The sequence below is a fragment of the Suricata suricatta genome, chromosome 11, assembly GCF_006229205.1.
Source record: "Suricata suricatta isolate VVHF042 chromosome 11, meerkat_22Aug2017_6uvM2_HiC, whole genome shotgun sequence".
Taxonomy (NCBI): domain Eukaryota; kingdom Metazoa; phylum Chordata; class Mammalia; order Carnivora; family Herpestidae; genus Suricata; species Suricata suricatta.
Window position 1 is genome coordinate 4,261,834 of NC_043710.1, and position 17,770 is coordinate 4,279,603.

Sequence of the window (17,770 nt, forward strand, 5' to 3'; positions counted from 1 at the left end):
ACGGCCGCCCGGCCGCCGCAGGCCCGCCGCGCCGGGTAAGGGGCCCGCGCCGCCGGACGGGGAGCTGTTGTCACGGCTCCCTGGACCGGCTTGCGCCTGAAGGAGGGAGGTGGGGGCAGGAGGAGGCTTGAGTCGGGGGCTCGAGAGGCAGGAGGGGGACAGAGGAAAGATCAGTGGGGGCACCGGGGCAAGACGAGAGGACTGGAAGTGAGGAACAGCAGAGAGGAAGGAGCCCGGTGGGGGCCGAGACTCAGAAGGGGCACGGACGGGGTCCGAGAGGCTGCAGGGGGGGGGCGGTCCAAACCGCAGAAGAGGCCCGTGTAGTTGGAGTCTGGGAGGGTCGCAACTCTCTTCTGTGTTTGGGGAACTCAGAGGTCTTCCCCAGGGCAAGGCCGGGCCCCAGGAGGTGCTGCCCTGCAAGAGGGAGTTGGCCTCTTAGGTGACCCGGGCCCTCTACCTGGGAGGAGGTTGTGCATTTCCATCCTCTTGCCTGCCCGCCTCCCCCCTGTGAGCCTGCTGGCGGCTTTCTGTGTGCCCTCAACTATCCGGCTGATAGGAGGGAGGGCATCCACATGGCTCGCCAGTAACACATAAACAGCGTACTTAGAAATCTGCCTCTGCCAGCGTGCAGTTATTTTTACCCCCTGCAGGAAGCCTCTCTGAAATTTCAATAAAATCGGTGAGGAAAGTATTTAAATCGCCGATTTGCCACTTACATGCCAGACTTGCTTAGCAGACCAAAGAATGTCAAACAAATTTGCCCACACCGCCTTTGATCAGCGCTTAGCTGTGATACCAAAACTTACAGAAACCTGGAAGCGAGCATTGTGATTAAGACGAGATCCACTTCTAGAGGCTTCCGTTTGCCACGCAGACCCATCCTTTAGACCACAGGGGCTGTCTATATGCACAAAACCGCAGACCTGTGTTCCCTGGGTTCCAAAACCAAACTTCAGCCGGGCGACGTGTCAGGCAGGAGTAGCTCTCTGTGGTTTGCCCCATATTTGTTTCTGCATTTCCTGCTCCTTGGTATATATATAGCTTCTCCAGCTTGGAGTGAGGGCCCAGGCCACGTTGCTGCTGATAAATAATCACGAGTGACGGAAGGGGGGGGGGGTTACACTTTAGAGCCCCTTGCTAAGCCTAAGGATTGCTTGTATCAGCTCTTAGGAACCGAAGGCTAGAAAAAGGCAGGGAGCAGTTTGGAGTCGGAGTCCCTGTAAACATGTACAGAGCACTCAGCATACAAGAAACAGACTCCTAAGAGAGTTAAAAAAAAAAAAATCAAGCCAAGGTGGGGAACACAAGAATTCAGATACAGGACGTATTGAGAGGCATCGCGGGTGATCCTGGACCAGAAAAGGATCCGGAAGCTGACACCTATGGCCACAGCCTGGGGGTGCCTTTCTAATGGGAGTGTCTCCTGTCTCAAGGGGTGCTGCCCCTTCCCTACAGCACTTGCGGGAGGCTGACCCCTGAAAGAGGAGCTCCCGGCACCAGCCCAACTCCTGTCTTTCCATCTCCAGGTCTCCCGCATAATTGTTACTGAATTCTTATTTATTCTCTTATTGCCCCAGGGCGTCTTTCCTTGGCCTGCCCAGTCTGCCTGCACCTTAAGAATGAGAATCACTGGCTGGACCCTCATCTAAGGCTCCCTAATGCCTTTGCTGGACAAACTATCATTTTAAATCTTGTTAATGGTTTGTCCTTTGTGAGGCAACTTAGAAAGATTAGTGCAGGTCCCCACACACGAATCCTGACATTTAGAATATACTGTTGGCGGGGCGCCTGGGTGGCTCAGTCAGTTAAGCCTCCGGCTTCGGCTCAGGTCAGATCTCACGTTCGTGGGTTCGAGCCCCGCGTCAGGCTCTGTGCTGACAGTTAGCTCAGAGCCTGGAGCCTGCTTCCAGTTCTGTGTCTCCTTCTCTCTCTGCCCCTCCCCCTCTCATGCTCTGTCTCTCTCTGTATTAAAAATAAAAAAAATTTTTTAAAAATTAGAATATACTGTTGGAAACTGGAGGCAGGACCATTCCAGAGAGATGAAGTCACGACCCAACGAGGGCCTGTTCTTGGCTCTACGACAGGGACCAGTTCCCAGTTCTGTGGGAGTGACCACCGGCCCCTCCGGCTGAGAGCGAATAAGCCGGGATGGCATCCAGTCGAAGTTTCCCGAGAAACTTGTGCTTTCCCGACGCAGCCGCAGAGAAACGTCCCGTGTGTGCACCCGCCTTTGTGTTCGTAACTGCGTGTGATGGGACACGTGGCAGTGTGCAGGCGCGGGTGTGCGGGGCGTATGCGTGGCCGGGTATGCATGCAGCTGTTGTGTGCACCTGTGTGTGCACTCGTGAACATTTGTGTTGGGGAGCGCGCCCACGGCAGCCGTCGCGCACGTGTCCCCACCTACTAATGCCTGCTTCGTCACCTCCCGGGTTTCCATTGAAGATTCATCAATGAGATGAGTCCATGTGTGCTGTTAATATCTTTGTATTACGCTGCACTCCTGATTCTTCCAAGGTTTGGGTTGGCTCCTAGAAAGATGAGTTTCTCTAAATCATTAAAATCTGTATGTGAAACTGTATTGAGTAGAATTACTCGGTGCCTTTTTGCCTGGTAGTTCAAAGTACTTGAAGAAAAGTAGACATTGTTTCCTTTGGCTGAAGCCTTTAGGAAATGTTCTCCCAAAATGATACATGCTGGCGTTAAAAAAAAAAAAAGACACCTATATGTAGTAGAAAATGAGAATCGCCAGGAAATTCATTTCCCTCGCATAACACTTTATTAATATTCTACTGTAAGTCCTCTAGACCCCTTACCAAACATCTATTTAAATAAAAATAGCGTCGGGGCTCCTGGGTGGCTTAGTCGGTTAAGCCTCCAACTTTGGCTCAGGTCCTGATCTCACAGGTCATGAGTTTGAGCCCCACATCAGGCTCTGCTGACAACTCAGAGCCTGGAGCCTGCTTTGGATTCTTTGCCCCCTCCCTCTCTCTCTGCCCCTGCCCCACTCGTGCTTTGTCTCTCTCTGTCTCTCAAAAATGAATAAACGCTAAAAAAAATGTCCTGACATTGAAAATTTTGATGCATGTTGTCATTTTCCCAGGACATCAATCTATTTAATGCTATTTCAGTGTCCCCTTCCTCCCTGGGTTTTCCCCTGTGCTTCTCCTAAGGAGTGTTTACTGTTTTTCAAACCCTAGATGCGTCTGCTGCCAGAGTGGGGCGTCCGCCCCGTCACTCCTGTGCCACAGAGCGTGCCATGGCCTGGGAGAGCTCCGAGAAGCCGCCCTCCTGCCCCGCACGGCCAGACCTCCCCCGGCCCGCGCACGGTGCCCAGCCCGCAGCTCTCCAAGGAGGAGGGTGGCCCAGCCTGGGAGCACGCCCTGAGCAGCTGCCACTAGTGAGTGTCCAAGGTCCTGTGTGGGGACCGTGAGCCCAGAGACAGCTTAGTGAGGAGAGGAAGAGAGCAAAAAGGAAAGACATCGAAGCCCCGAGGGGGGCCTGGTCCGTGGTGCTTCATGGGCAGAGTTCCCGCCTTCCTAGGTAGCCCAGGAGGGGGGTCCACGGGGGCCTGCGAGCATGGGCTCTTCTGTGACCCTCTCCTGCTCTTGTGACACAGGGTCAGGCACCGCAAGAGTTTTCTCTTGGCCTGGGGCCCTCTTTGGAGGGTGCTGCCCCTCCCAGATGCTGGAGGACGGGGAGGGGCCTGCTTGCAGCGGTGGGGGTGGGGGGTGCCCTGTGAGGGGCCATCTAGAGGCTGCACCCAGACCTGAATAGACTGTCCGCATCTGTTCTGCCCTAGGAACCCAAAAGAAGTAGGAAATCCGTTTGGCCTGGGGGGGTGGGGTGGGGGGGGTGGGGATCAGTCCCTCCCTACCTTATCAGCTCTGAAGGTCACTAAAGCCCTAGAGCAGGGTTGGCAGACTGTGGCCTGAGGGCCAAGTCCGGCAGCCTCTTTTTGTACATAAAGTTTTATTGGGACGCAACCACGCCCAGCATCTCATGGTCCCCAGCTGCTCCTGCGATTATAGCAGCAGACAGGAGTCACTGAGACAGAGCCCCGGGGGCCCCCAACATCTAAAACCATTGCTGTCCGGCTCTTTACTGACAAAGTCTGCTGACCTGCCCTGGAGATGGGTAGCGAGGGGGACAACAGAACTTTCAGGAAGCCCCAGTCACAACACCACCCCACCCCAGCCTCACACGGGGAGCGTGCTGGGCTCAGCCATGGGAGCATTTCAGATGTGTTCAGTGGACGTGACTGGCCAAAGAAAGAGCCATTTAAATACCCTTATTTACCGAGAGCCCAGCTGCACGCCCCCGCTCATGGGGGCGTGTGAGTTCTTTGTTCCTGAAACCTTCCAGTTTCAATTCTTGCTTCTCACGATATTGTGATTTTCATGATTCTTCTCTCCCTACCCTACCCCCACTCATTTCTGTCAGAACAAAGAATGCCCTTTGCATTCTAGAAAACAGATGCAAATCTGTGGTTTGTAGGGCTAAGTAAGTCCTCTAAACCTGGAAACTACCAGAGCCCTTACAGACAACCTGAAGCTAGAAGAAAGTGGGGGACTCTCGCAAAGGGGTGAGAAGCGTCAAGGAATGCGCCAGCCTTCTGGAAGCGTGTCCTCAGCGGACTTTCCCAGTCACCGGGCCGTTTCACAAGCTCCCAGATCACGGGAGGCAGAAAGGACACCATGTGGCCACACACCCCTTTCCGCTCCCCAGGGGCCGCGCTGCGTAGTCCCAGCAAGCACTTCGGTCGGAACCTGCAGGGATTTCATGAGCCCAGTGCGGGTGGGGCCATCGGGGAGAGGCGGCAGGGCCAGATTTTGAAGCCCACTTTGGCCATGGTAATGAGCTTTGGGGTTATCCTGGGATACTATTGGGTGTACGCAGTGCAGGCAAGGTCACCTTTGCGAGTTGCAAGGACCTTTCTGGAAGCTATGGGGTGGCATGCGGATCAGGGCCGCGATGGGATGCTTGAAGGTGAGTCACTCGTGACTCGGGGCTAGCGGAGGGCCGCAGGCCTGCCCCACTTGCCAGCCGCCGGCCTGGTCGTGGGGCCCTGGAGCGCAGCGGGGCGCATCCGTGCCTGGCAAGCCGTTGATCAAGGCGTGATCACGTGGCCCAGGGGCTCTCTTCCGTGGCGGTGGGCAATTCAAGAACTTCATGGCGAGGGCCAGTGGAAAGACCAAAGGCCTTGGGTGTCTTCAGGCAGGACTGATTTCAGAGGTGCCCTCAGGAGCCCCAGGTGCATTGCCCGCCCTCCAGCTCCCAGCATGCCCTGGTCCTGTTTGCCCTGTGCCCCGATCAAGTCATGGGACCAAGCTCAGGCCTGCCACAGCTCCCCCGCATGTCCCAGCCGCCCAGTGGGGGCCTGCCGATCTCGGGGCTGATCCCAGGCCTCGGCACACCATCCCTCTGCTTCTGGCCTTGCTGCTCCTGCTCGCCTCCCCCGCCCCTTCCCCACCAGGTGGCTCCTATCCATCACTTTCCCAGGAGGCCTTCACTGGCCACACCCCTCCTCCCACCAGAACTCAGGGCCTCCGCACAGAGGACCAGCCTCCAGCTGAACACAGCAAGGCCTTCCCGTGTGCCGTGCCCTGCTTGCAACACCTTGCAGTGACCTCTTTTCTGTGTCTCTGACTGTGTGGCAGGCTTCCCGGAGGAAAGAGTTTATGGCTTTCATCTTTTTGTTCTAAATGCACTGCTGGGCACGTGAGCAGGCACTTGGAACATTGGGCGGACGGACGGATGGATGGATGGATGGATGGATGGGTGGGTGGGTGGATGGGTGAGTGGATGGAAAGGTGGATGGGTGGGTGGACGGGAGGGTGGTGGATGGAGGGATGGGTGGATGGGTGGGTGGGTGGACGGGTGGATGGGTGGGTAGGTGAGTGGGTTAGATATGGATGAGGGCTGCCTGCCTGCCCAGCTAAATGATATCTCCAATGTGAAAGGTGTGGTCAGCTATCATGGGCTGCACAGAAGCATGTTGGGCCTGATACGTGACCTTGGCCAATCTTGGTGATCAAAAGGCCTTGGCCTTGTGAGCATGGTGAGGTCTTAGTCCTCTGTCTAGTGCTCTTTCACACCAGAACTCTGGGTGGGAGAATGGGCACTTGGAAGGTTGAGACACAGAGTGAAGTTAGGTCAGGGAGTGCTTTGAGCCCATCAGGTACGGGCACTGGGCAGATACCACCATGGTTGAGACGTATCCCAGTCTCCCTGGGTGCTGGGCCCTGGTTGGAACGCTCAGCTCGGTTTGCACCCTGGACCTTCCAGAACCCTCCTTGGCAGGCACAGTGCCATGCCCCATGTCCCAGGTGAGGCTGTGCAGTGCTGACCAGACGCCTTCTTTCTTGACCACAGATCCTTCAGCCCAGCAGCAGGGAGTTGTTGGCAGCCTGAGGAGTGGCCAGCTGGGAGCCTCAGGGACCACCCGTCTCGCTCCTGGCTCACCCACAAGATGTGGACAGCCCTGGTGCTCGTTTGGATTTCCTCTTTGTCCTTATCTGAAAGCCAAGTCCAGTCCCAGGATCCAGGTAAGTGAGAAAGCTGTGTGATTGCCGGTCAGGCCTGCAGTGGTCCCAAAGCACCCTGAGCCCAAGGGATGTGTGTGCAAGCCTAGGCCAGCGAGTTGGGAGCCCCAGAGCCACCCAGGTGCATGGCTGGGGAAGGGAGGGGGGCGTCAGGCCAACCTCCGGGGACCGGGCCGCTGAGCCCTGAGGTGGTCCCTTGCTTGGCCCTGCAAAATCTCTGTGAACCGGAAGCTGTCACTGAGGAATTCATCTGTCCCTACATCAGATCCGTCACCACACTCCCGCCCAGTGCCAGGCACGGTTCTCTCCAGGAATCCTGCCGCAGATCCTTTCCTAAAGCCAAGAATTATTTTACGGTGTGACCACCTGCGCTGGTTTGTCTGCTTTGTGAGCCTGGGTGTGTGTGTGACGGATTTTGTTGATGGTGAATCACCCTCTAAGCGGAGACTTTCATGCTGTCCGATGTTTCGGGAATCGGATCAGAGAGGGATCGAGCTCACGAGCCTTCGATAGGCTCAGAGGGGGAGGGAGTTTTTATGACACGGTGCCAAGCGCCTGTCGATGGGCAGGAGGAGCCCCAAGGGGACCGTGTTCCCTCGTCTTACTCTCCCTGGGCGGAGGGGGAGGACCCCCCAGGCCAGGCCAGCGGGCCAGAAACTAAAACGCTCCCTGAGTGATACCCCCGCACAGGATGGAAAGTGACTGTGTCCTTCTCTCCCTTTTCTGACACGAAGGCCACTTGGTCTCCAACCAGACGGCGACCTCAGCCCAGGACACGTCAGTGTCAACGGCTGCAGGAGTCCTTAACGGGACGTCTGGAACGATGACCGTGCTGACATCTGCCGTCACACTGGCCACAGGGACCCGGGTGTCCGACCCCAGGCCTCCTGCAGTCACAGCAAGGGGCACGTTCAGGACAGACACGGCTGTGGAAGGCACCCCTGGCCCTGCAGCCTCCGGGGGACCCGCACCAGCTTCCCCGGTGTCGACGTGGCGGACTCCAGTCCCCACCCCTGCACCCGACACCCCCCCTGCGCCAGGCCCAAGCGTCAGCCCGCTGGCGAGCACGGCAGCGCCCACGACGCCAGCCACCATTGCTCAGACCGCAGCTGGCACCACAGCGAGTGCCCACAGCCCGACGGGCACACACAGCCCTTCCACGGCCCACCCTGCGCACCCCCCGAGTCCCCTGGCACCTCATGTGTCCACACAAGGCCTCACCGTCAGGGCGTCGGCGGCCCGGCCCACGACTGGCCCAGCAAGCGGGCACACACCCGCCCTCGCCAACACGACCCCAGAGCCCACCCTCCGGTCCACGGCTCCCGTGACTCCCGGGGCTCCCGCGTCTACCACGGCAGTGACCACCGCCAAGACGCAGGCCCGGGAGCCAGCTGCCAGCACAGCGCTGGCACCTGACCCCAGCCCGACCCCCAGGGTGGAGGCCACGTCCACCACGACACAGCCAGGCCCCGCTCTGTCCCCCCGGGGGGCTGTGGGGCCGGGCATGCCCCCGACACCGGAGCAGGTGCGGCCCGAAACCCCGCCTGGCACTGCCTCCACCGCCCCGGTCCCCGGGAGCTCGGGGGGTGCCTCCAAGGTGCCAGCCTCAGCCCTGTGCCCGCTCAGCACGCAGGGCCAGTACCTGGTGGTCACCACCGAGCCCCTCACCCGGGCCATGGTGAACACAAGCTTCCTTCTGGCGGTGCTCTTGCTCGGGGTGGCGCTCTTCTTCGTGGCCCTGGTCCTGCTGCTGCTGCAGGCCTACGAGGGCTACCGCAAGAAGGAGTACACGCAGGTGGACTATCTGATCAACGGCATGTACGCGGACTCCGAAATGTGAGGGGCCGCGAGGCGGGCCCCCCCTCCCCAGCCTTCCGTTTTGCCTCTGAGGCCAAACCAAGTGCTTCCAGGTTCTTTGGGTGCAGGCAGGACGCTTGCCGGACGCCCAAACGTACCGACTTGCTGTCGGCCGGGCTCCACGAGCACGCCAGAGTTGCTTTGTTCATATTTATTTTTGTAAGCAATCATGTTAACGGAGCAGCGGTGGTCCCCGCCACGGGCAGGCCTGGCCGGGCCTCGGTGGCCATCCTGCCCAGAATTAAAGCAACGACCACTTTCCATTCAGAGCCGCGTCTCCCTGTCTCCCTGCCTTGTCTCCCTGCCGCCCCTGGGGGCTTCGCTCCGATGCCCAACCCTGCCCCGCACTCAGTGGGAGGGGCCCAGCCTTTGGGTGGCACTGGCTTCACGTGGGCCAAAAGGACGGATGTCACTCTTCCCAAGTGCTCAGGGGTGCAAGCTTAGAGCGGGACTCAGGCACAAGAGAGCCGAGTCCAACGTGGAGAATGCACGGGAGCCCGCCGTGTGGCCAGGTCGGCCTGCACCTGCTCCAGCCCCAGGCCCGAGCGCTCCCAGGGCCCTCTCTCCGGAGCAGGACGGCATCCCTGGGGTCCCCCATTCCGAACAGCCCTCAGAGCCGACACTAAGTGCCTGTCAGGCCAGCCGTGGCCCCCGTGCCCGACACGCTAACCCATTGATCCCCCCCTTCAACCCCAAGAGAGGAGCAGGGGGGTCCCTGTTTAAAAGGTCCTCACGCCCCAGGGACCAGAATCGGGGTGAAACCCCACCTACTCTACACCCGCCTGGGTTGCCCTCCTTCGCCTGCCTGCCCAAGACAGTGAGAGCTGTGTTCCCAGACCACGTGTGCCCCTCCTGTGGGACCTGGAGCAAGTGTGGAATGTTCTGGAACTCGGCTCTTCCATCTGTGAAATGGGGGAGACGTAGAATAATCCATTGTGGACCCAGGGCTGTGGGGCCTGGCTCTGCTGGTGGAGGGGAGTTGACTCTTGCTTCTCAAGTGCTCTGAACCCTGGAGAAGAGACCGTTTAAAAAAAAACACAACTTTTTAATGTTTATTTTTGAGAGAGAGAAAGAGAGAGTGCGAGCAGGGGAGGATCAGAGAGAGGGAGACACAGAATCTGAAGCTGGCTCCGAGCTCCGAGTGGTCAGCACAGAGCCCGACGCAGGGCTTGAACTCATGGACTGTGAGATCATGACCTGAGCTGAAGTCGGACGCTCAACTGACTGAGCCCCCCAGGTGCCCCCAAGAAGAGACCATTTTTGTCTCAAGTCCCAGGTTTCTGAACACAGATCTGAGGCAGTCCTGGGCATCTGGCTTCTCTTCATTCAAATTCTGCCTCCTCCAAAGAGGACTTCTTTTTTTTTTTTTTTTTACTGTTTGTTTATTTTTGAGAGAGAAACAGCACAAGTGGAGGAGGGGCAGGGAGAGGAGACACAATCCCAAGCAGACTCCAGCCTCCACACTGTCAGAATGGAGTCTGATGCGGGGCTCGAACCCACAACCCATGAGATCATGACCTGAGCAGAAGTTGGACGCTTAACCAACTGGGCTGCCCAGGAGCCCCGAGAAAGGACTTTTAAGGGCCCGTAATAAAAGACAAAGATAGTGAACTCCCAAACCATTCGAAACCACATCGGAGCCAAGGATGGAGAAATCTAGAGTGGGGAGAAAGGAGAACGTCCGCATGGTCCCTGCCTGTCTTCCGGCTCCATCCGGGTCTCCTCCCTCTGCCTGTCCTCGCTGGTCCGTCCGGCAGCCCGCTTTCTCCACTCAGGCCCCGACCGGTCTCCGAGCCCCACCGTGTGCCCCGACAGCTGGGCTCCGACCAGCCTGCGCCCCTTGTTTCTCCCTCCCCCAGCGGACGCCACCGCACGCCCGAGCCCACGTGCACCTGTGCCATCACAGGGGTCGGCGCTGGCTGTCCATGGAAACGTGCCTGTTCCAGCCCCGGCCCCCCCGAGAGCAGCCTCCGTCCCTCCTCCCTTGGGGGTCGTATTTCTGACCATCCACGGTCATCTTGGCTCCCCTGGGGTGGGGGGGCACAGGTGCCTCCAACTCATGCCGTCCAAGCTCAGAGCCCCGAGAGTGTAGAGTTCTGTGCTTCAGCCTGGGATCCCATCAACCACCCCACATATGCTTTTGACTTTAAATTTTTATTTATTTGTTTTATTTTTTTTAATTTTTTTTAATGTTTTATTTATGTTTGATACAGAGAGAGACAGAGCATGAGAGGGGGAGGCGCAGAGAGAGAAGGAGACACAGAACCGGAAGCAGGCTCCAGGCTCTGAGCTAGCTGTCGGCACAGAGCCTGATGTGGGGCTCGAACCCACGAACCGTGAGATCTGACCTGAGTCGAAGTCGGAGGCTTAACCAACTGAGCCACCCGGGCGCCCCTTTATTTGTTTTAACGTTTAGTTTTTTTGAGGGAGCACGAGTTGAGGGAGGTGCAGAGAGAGGGGGACAGAGAATCTGACGGCGGGGTTTGAACTCACCAACTGCGATATGATCTAGCCAAGGTCGAGTGCTCCACAGACTGAGGCAGCCAGGCGCCCCTTCCCCACGTATCCTTCTGATCAGGCCCCTGCTGCTGCTGCCCTGCGGGCCCCCCCCACCCAGCCCTCCTCCCCCCTGCAGCCGGGGGTCCCTCAAAACACAAACGTGACCACACCTTTCCGGGCCAATCTGCCTTCCCAAGGTCGAGGCCCAGCTGCTCTGCCTGGCCTTCCAGACCAAGGCGAACGCCTCTGGTGGGTCCTGGCCAAGCAGAGCCGAGGGAAAGAGCCAGTCTCAAGACCGCTCACGGGAAGCAGAGACCGTCCAAATCTAGGGGGACCACGGGTTTGAGTCCCAGGCTGTCCCCCCTGCAATGGGGGCCACCGAACGGCAGTGAGCCAGGCAGCCATTCCTGGCCTGCTCGAAAGACCCATTCAGCATTAGCTCATCAGGTATTTATTGGGCGCCCACTGTTTGCCAACCAATTGGGGATTCAGAGAGAAATCCACCTGCCCTGCCCACAGGGGCTCAGAGTGTGGTGCAAGGCAGGGAGGAACACAGGGAGGCCGGCAGTGGACAGAGGAGCCACCTGGCCCTCCCGGAAGGAGGAGACTCCGCTCCTCTCTTCCTGGCTTTTTGCTCCGGTGGCGGGGGCTGTGGCCGGTTCAGTGCCCAGAGCAGCGCTGACACGGAGGTGCGGGGTCCCTGTTTTAGAGTTTGAATGAAGGCCAGGGTGCAGGGAAAATCAGATCTGGGGTTTGGCCCCAAAGGGTCTCTCTCCCCTCCAGGGAACAGACCAAAGTGTGGGAAGGCCAGTGGCTTGCCCATGGCCACCCTCCGGGCAAGTGGCAGGATAAGATTCACTCCAGGGCACGGGCGGCTGGGGACGCCCAAGGCACGCGGCCAGCCTGTTCCTCCAGGAGGCAGCCCTGCGCGTCCAGGCCAGGGAGGTGCAAGGGCTCCCCCTGGCGGCCAAGCCTCCCTCCTGCACCCCCAGCTTTCACCGTAGCGGGGACCCCCGCCGGCCTGGCTCCCCCTGCACGGGAAGCCTTCCTGGTAACCCCACGCGGACGAACCCTGGCCCCTGCCTGCTCCCAGACCCGGTGACTCACTGGGAGATATTGTTCTCGGTGGCATTGTCATTTGTGCCTCTGACAGTCTCCCTGGCAGAAGGAAGCCAGGAGTTCAGGGAGAGCACAGCGACCTCACGCGTGTCCCAGAAGCAACAGGGGGGGCGGGGGGGGGGCTGGGGAGGTGTGGCATGGAGCAGGCTGTCCATGTCCACGCTCAGCCACGATTTTTATGTCTGCAAAACCAGAGAGGCCAACGTCCATGCAGCACAGGGACTGATCACAGCCAATATTTTTTGAGCACTTACTCCGTACTTGGACTTGGAGTGTTTTGTAGCTATCATCCCATTTAATTAACTTGGACGACAGTCTTCACGCTCCCCCACCCCCCACACAACTCTTGGTCCCAGCGGCCAGAGCAGTGGTTTTAAAATACAACCCGGGCGCCTGGGTGGCTCAGTCGGTTAGGGATCTGGGCAGAGGGAGGAGGGACCGCGGAGCCCCCAGACAGAGAAGCTGGTGAGTGTGGACCACAGAGGGGCGAGGGGAGAGGACACAGCCAGCGTGCAGCAGGGGGAGGAGGGTACTCGACAGGGGAACAATGTCATCGATTTCGGTTTAAAGATAATTTTGTTGCACTGATGTCTTTACAGACAAAGCAAGTGTCTGGGGTTCACTGTTTTTTTTTTTTTTAAGTAACGAACACGGGGCTCAAACTCACGACCTGAGATTAAGAGTCGCATGCTTCACCCACCGAGCCAGCCAGGTGCCCTGGGGTTCGCTTTAAACACTTCAGCGCGAGACAAGGTGCTGGGGGCAAAGGCTCCAGGAGACTGCGTGTGGTTGGGCGGAATACGGTCGGTGGCGCGGCGGTCCGCTCCACTCCCTCTCTGTGCACGTCTGGAAGCTTCCACGATGGCAAGCCGAAAGCAGAAGAGAAAGGAAGGGAGAAGTAGAGTCGCTGTTTAGATCTCTTAAGTGAATGTGGGGTCTGGTTGCGACACCACCCGGAGGGCAGGCGGGGGGCGGCGCCCGAGGGCCCGGGTCCCCCCACCCCGGGCAGCGAGGGCGTGGCCGGGACCGGGAAGGGGGTGGGAGGGTGCGCTCAGAGGCGGAGACTCAGGTGCAGGTGCGGACGTGTGGGAAGGTGAGTCCACAGGACCTGCACTGCTCCTTCCCGAGGCCCTCACCCGCGCTCACGGGTCCGTGCTTCGGGCTCCACTGCCCCCTGCTGGGAGACTGGGGAGGCGGGCAGGGGTCCTGACATGTCTGGCAGTGTCAGGAGGACAGGGACTGGAGTCCATGGGCCAGGAAGGCCCCACGGGAAAGACACTCGGGAGCCGTCAGCAGGGGTGGTGTTAGAAGCCGGGAGCCCAGAGCAGGGGGTCCGAGGGGAGAGCAGGGGTGACCTCTTCCACCAGGAGAGCGTGGCGTCCTGGAATCGGAGAGCCGCGGCCAAGGGCTGGGTGGGAAAGGGACCAGGGAGTGGCTGCTTGTTCCGGCTGGTGGCCTCCGTGAGGCGGCCTCACCAAGTCCATGGGGAGGGTGAGGAAGGAAGGCGGTGGGCAAGGAGGCAGCGACCTCGGGCGACAACTTAAGAGAGGTTTTGCCAGGCATGGGGTTGGGAGAGGGACAGGGCAGCAGGCCGAGGGCACAGCAGACCAAGGAGGGTATTTTCAAAGCTCCGCGTAGTTGAGTGTTGAGTTCGTTTCAGGTGTAGAATCTAGTGATTCAACAACTCCGTACATCACTCAGTACTCATCATGAGAAGTGTGCTCTTAATCCCCAAGGAGTTGTTTTAATGTTTATTTTTGAGAAAGACGAGAGTGAGCAGGGGAGGGGCAGGGAGAGAGAAGAGGGAGAGAGAATCCCAAGCAGGCTCCGTGCTGTCAGCACAGAGCTGGACACGGGGCTCAAACTCTCAAACCTGAGATCATGGCCTGAGCTGAAATTGAGTTGGACGCTTTACAGACGGAGCTACCCAGGCGCCCAAGAGGGACTGTTTTTAGACAGAGATCCTAGTGCACCAAACAGTGCTCACTGCCCCGCCCCCGCACAGTAGAAACCACAATCGTGCCCATTTCCAGAAGGGAAAACTGAGGACCGGAAGTGAGGTGGCTTGGCCAAGGCCACACAGCTGAGGGCCGAGCCAGGCCCAAGGTCTCACCCATCCGGCTCCAAGTCCCACGCTCCCACCGCCAAACTGGCTCGGACGCCCGGCTCGCTTACTTGGGGCCGGGACACCAGGCTGGCATTCTCGGTGAGGACGTGCACGGCGCCCCACGAGCAGGGCTCGGTTCCACCTTGCCGAGTGCAGAGTGTGACACCGTGACAGGGCGCTGCCCGAGGGGGCATCCAGGCAAGCAGGGAGGAGGCACGAGGGGAAGAGCCAGGACCCTCGGGAGCGGCGCCCCCCTCCCCTCTCCGTTTCTTCCCCGCACGGCTCCATTCTCCTCCCAGCAGAGCCCCTGTCTCGTAAGAGCGGTCCGTGCTCTCCGAGGGGCTCTGGCTGGTCCCCTGGGCACCACACCAGCCCGTCCAAGCTGCGGCGTCCCACTCCCAGGGCCTCCTATTGTCCAAGCCGCTGTGGCCCGGAGGCGGTGCCCAGGGCGCTGTGGGTGCAGCCCAGATGTTAAGAAACGAGGCTGGGGGCGCCTGGGGGGCTCAGTCAGTTAAACGTCTGACTTCGGCCCGATTTTTCAGCTAAAATTGCACAGGATCTAAACAGTCGCCAATGGTACCCCCAAAATATGGACGGCAGTTTCAAAGAATGAGCTAGAAGGTTCTGTAAGCGAATCAACAGTTTCCCAGCACGTATTTTTGAGCAAGAAAGGAAAAGTTCCTTATGGCACGGTCCCGTCCTGCTTGCAATATGCAGTTAGCTACCCCTCCAGAAGAGCATCGCCGCGGACTCAGACAACACGCATTTAGAGTCACAGTTCTTGAGGGTTGGGCATCGGGACACGGCCGGCTGGGTCTTCTCATCAGGGTCTCACCGAGCTCTGTGGGGAGTCGGCGTGAGCTGCACCCTCATCCGAAGCTCGCCCAGGGAAGGGTTGTTTCCACGCTCACATGGTGTCAGCAAGACTCCGTTCCTTGCGGGTCTCCAGACGGAGGGCCTGCCTCCCTCCCTTCCAAGCCAGCAGGAGAGTCTCCACGCAAGATAGATATAGAATCCTGTGTCTCAGGGGCGCCTGGGGGGCTCAGTCGGTGACGCGTCCGACTTCGGCTCAGGTCACGATCTCATGGTTTGTGGGTTTGAGCCCCGTGTCAGGCTCTGCTGACAGCTCAGAGCCTGGAGCCTGCTTCGGATTCTGTCTCCCTCTCTCTCTCTCTCTGCCCCTCCTCCACTCACTCTCTCTCTCAAAAATAAATATTAAATTTTTTAAAAATCTTGTGTCTTACATAACCTAAATATTTTACATAACATAAAATTCACCATCCTAGCCATCTGCAAGTGTATGAGTTCAGTGGCACCGAGCGCATTCGCTGTGTTGTGTAACTATCACCATTATGTCTCTAGAACTTTTTCATCATCCCAAACAGAAACTGTGTACTCATTAAGCAATAACTCTCCGTCCCCCTCCCCCAGCCCCTGGTGACCTCTACCCGACTTTCCGTCCCTGTGAATTGGCCTGTTCTAGACTCGGTGGAATCGTAAGAAGAACCGCACAATGCTTGTCTTTCGTTTCTAATTTTAGTCATTTGTTCTGCATTTGCCTTAATGTGGCTGAAGGTCTGTGAAGTCTGTGGATCTTTCTAAAAGCCTATTCTTGGTTCCACGGCGTTCCTCGACCGTCCTTCACGCTCCGCTGTGTTTACCTCCAGCCTGATCCTGACTCCTTCCCCTCCTTCTGCGGACTCGGGGCTGGGTTTGCTCTTCTGTTCCTAGTTCTTTGTGGCGCGAGGCTAGATTACAGACTCGAGATCTTTCTTCCTTTGAAGTGTAGGCATTGCTTGTTGTGAATGTCCCTCCTGGTGCTCATCTCTGATTTCCCTTGTGATTGCTTCTTTGTCTGATCGGTTGTTTAAGAGTGTTTTGCTTGGGGGGCGCCTGGGGGGCTCAATTGGTTAAGCGACCCACTCTTGATTTTGGCTCAGGTCATGATCTCACAGTTTATAAGTTCAAGCCCTGTATCAGGCTCTATGCTGACAGCTTGGAGCCTGATTAGGATTCTCTCTCTTTCCCTCTTTCTCTGCCCCTACCCCAACCCCCCCCCCGAATAAGTAAATAAACCTTAAATTTTTATTTTAAAAAAGGAAGTGTTGTCTGAGTTCCACATATTTGTGAATCTTCCAGTTTTGCTTCTGTTATTGATTTTCACTCTCGTTCCCTTGTGATCAGAAAACATACTTTGTGTCGTTTCAGTCTTTTATGATTTATTGACTTGATTTGCAGCCTAACACGTACTCCGTCTTGAAGAAGGTTCCCTGCGTACTTGAGAAGAACATGCATTCAGTTGTTTTCAGGTAGAGTGTTCTGTATTATCTCTGCCAGGTCCGGTCGGTTTACAATGTTGTTCAAATCCTTCTTATTGGTCTTACCTTTGATGGTTCTATCCTTTATTGAAACTGAGGTATTGAAATCTTCCAGTGTATGGTAGGGCTGTCTATTTTCCTTTCCTTTCTGTCCATTTTTACATCATATATATTTTAGGGCTCCCTTGTTAGGTAGGCATCTGTTTATTACCGTTAGATCTTCTTGCTGGATTGACTTTTTTATCAATATGTGATGTCCTTATTATTTCATAACGTTTTTGGCTTATAGTCCATTTTGTCTGAAAATAATATAATCAGCTCTCTCTGGATTACTATTTGAGTGGAATATCTTTTTCCATCCTTTTACTTTAACTTCTCTGTGTCTTTGTATTAGAAGTGAGTCTCTTATAGATGGCATATAGATAGATCATGTTTTGATACCCAATCTTCCCATCTCTTCCTTTTAGTTGGAGAATTAAAGCCATTTACATTTGAAGTAATTACTGATTAGGAAGGATTTACCGTGCCATTTAGCTATTTATTTTCTGTTTTATGTCCTTCTGCTCTTCAATCTTTCCATTACTGCCTCTTTTCATATTTAGTTGATTTTTCATAGAAAGCTATTTTGATTCCCTTTATCTTTCCTTTTCTGTATGTTTTTTAGTTATTTTCTCAGTGGTTACTTTGGGGATTACAATGAACTTCTTAACCTCATAACAACCCAGTTTGAATAATACCAGCTTTTTAAAAAATTTTTTAAAATTATTTTATTTTATTTTTTTAAGTAGTTTATTGTCAAATTGGTTTCCATACAACACCCAGTGCTCTTCCCCACAAGTGCCCTCCTCCGTCACCACCACCTCTTTCCCCCTCCCCCTCCCCCTTCAGCCCTCAGTATGTTTTCAGTATTCAATAGTCTCTCAAGTTTTGTGTCCCTCTCTCTCCCCAACTCTCTTTCCCTCTTCCCCTCACCCTGGCCCTCCATTAGGTTTCTCCTGTTCTCCTGTTAGACCTATGAGTGCAAACATATGGTATCTGTCTTTCTCTGCCTGACTTTCCTACTCGACACATCCCCAAAGGCAAGGGAAATGAAAGCAAAACTGAACTCTTGGGACCTCATCAAGATAAAAAGCTTCTGCACTGCAAAGGAAACAATCAAGAAAACTAATAGGCAACCAACAGAATGGGAAAAGATAGTTGCAAATGACATATCAGATAAAGGGCTAATATCTAAAATCTACAAGGAACTCACCAAACTCCACACCCAAAAAACAAATAACCCAGTGAAGAAATGGGCAGAAGACATAAACAGACACTTCTCCAAAGAG

General features: G+C 56.4%; 1 protein-coding gene and 1 long non-coding RNA gene across 3 annotated transcripts in view; one reads left to right on the plus strand and one right to left on the minus strand.

Moving 5' to 3' along the window:
• On the plus strand, nt 1-8,668 carry C11H11orf24 (chromosome 11 C11orf24 homolog). Its single transcript, XM_029956327.1, has 4 exons — nt 1-35; nt 3,198-3,397; nt 6,373-6,545; nt 7,277-8,668. The coding sequence occupies exons 3-4, from the start codon at nt 6,470-6,472 to the stop codon at nt 8,380-8,382; spliced, it is 1,182 nt and encodes a 393-aa protein (XP_029812187.1). The 5' UTR covers nt 1-35; nt 3,198-3,397; nt 6,373-6,469; the 3' UTR covers nt 8,383-8,668.
• Nucleotides 8,548-17,770, minus strand: part of LOC115306101 — a 37,807-nt gene continuing 28,584 nt past the window's right edge. The window contains exon 5 of one of the 2 annotated variants that reach the window (XR_003915182.1): nt 8,548-9,408. This is a non-coding gene — a long non-coding RNA (uncharacterized LOC115306101). Of the gene's footprint in view, nt 9,409-12,722; nt 12,871-17,770 lie in introns of those variants that run through there. The other variant, XR_003915183.1, reaches the window with a different exon arrangement.

Coding starts and splice junctions, on each gene's coding strand:
- C11H11orf24 (XM_029956327.1), top strand. CDS start 6,470: ATGTGGACAGCCCTGGTGCTCGTTTGGATTTCCTCTTTGTCCTTATCT. Junction 6,546..7,276: donor AGTCCAGTCCCAGGATCCAG/GTAAGTGAGAAA, acceptor TCTGACACGAAG/GCCACTTGGTCTCCAACCAG.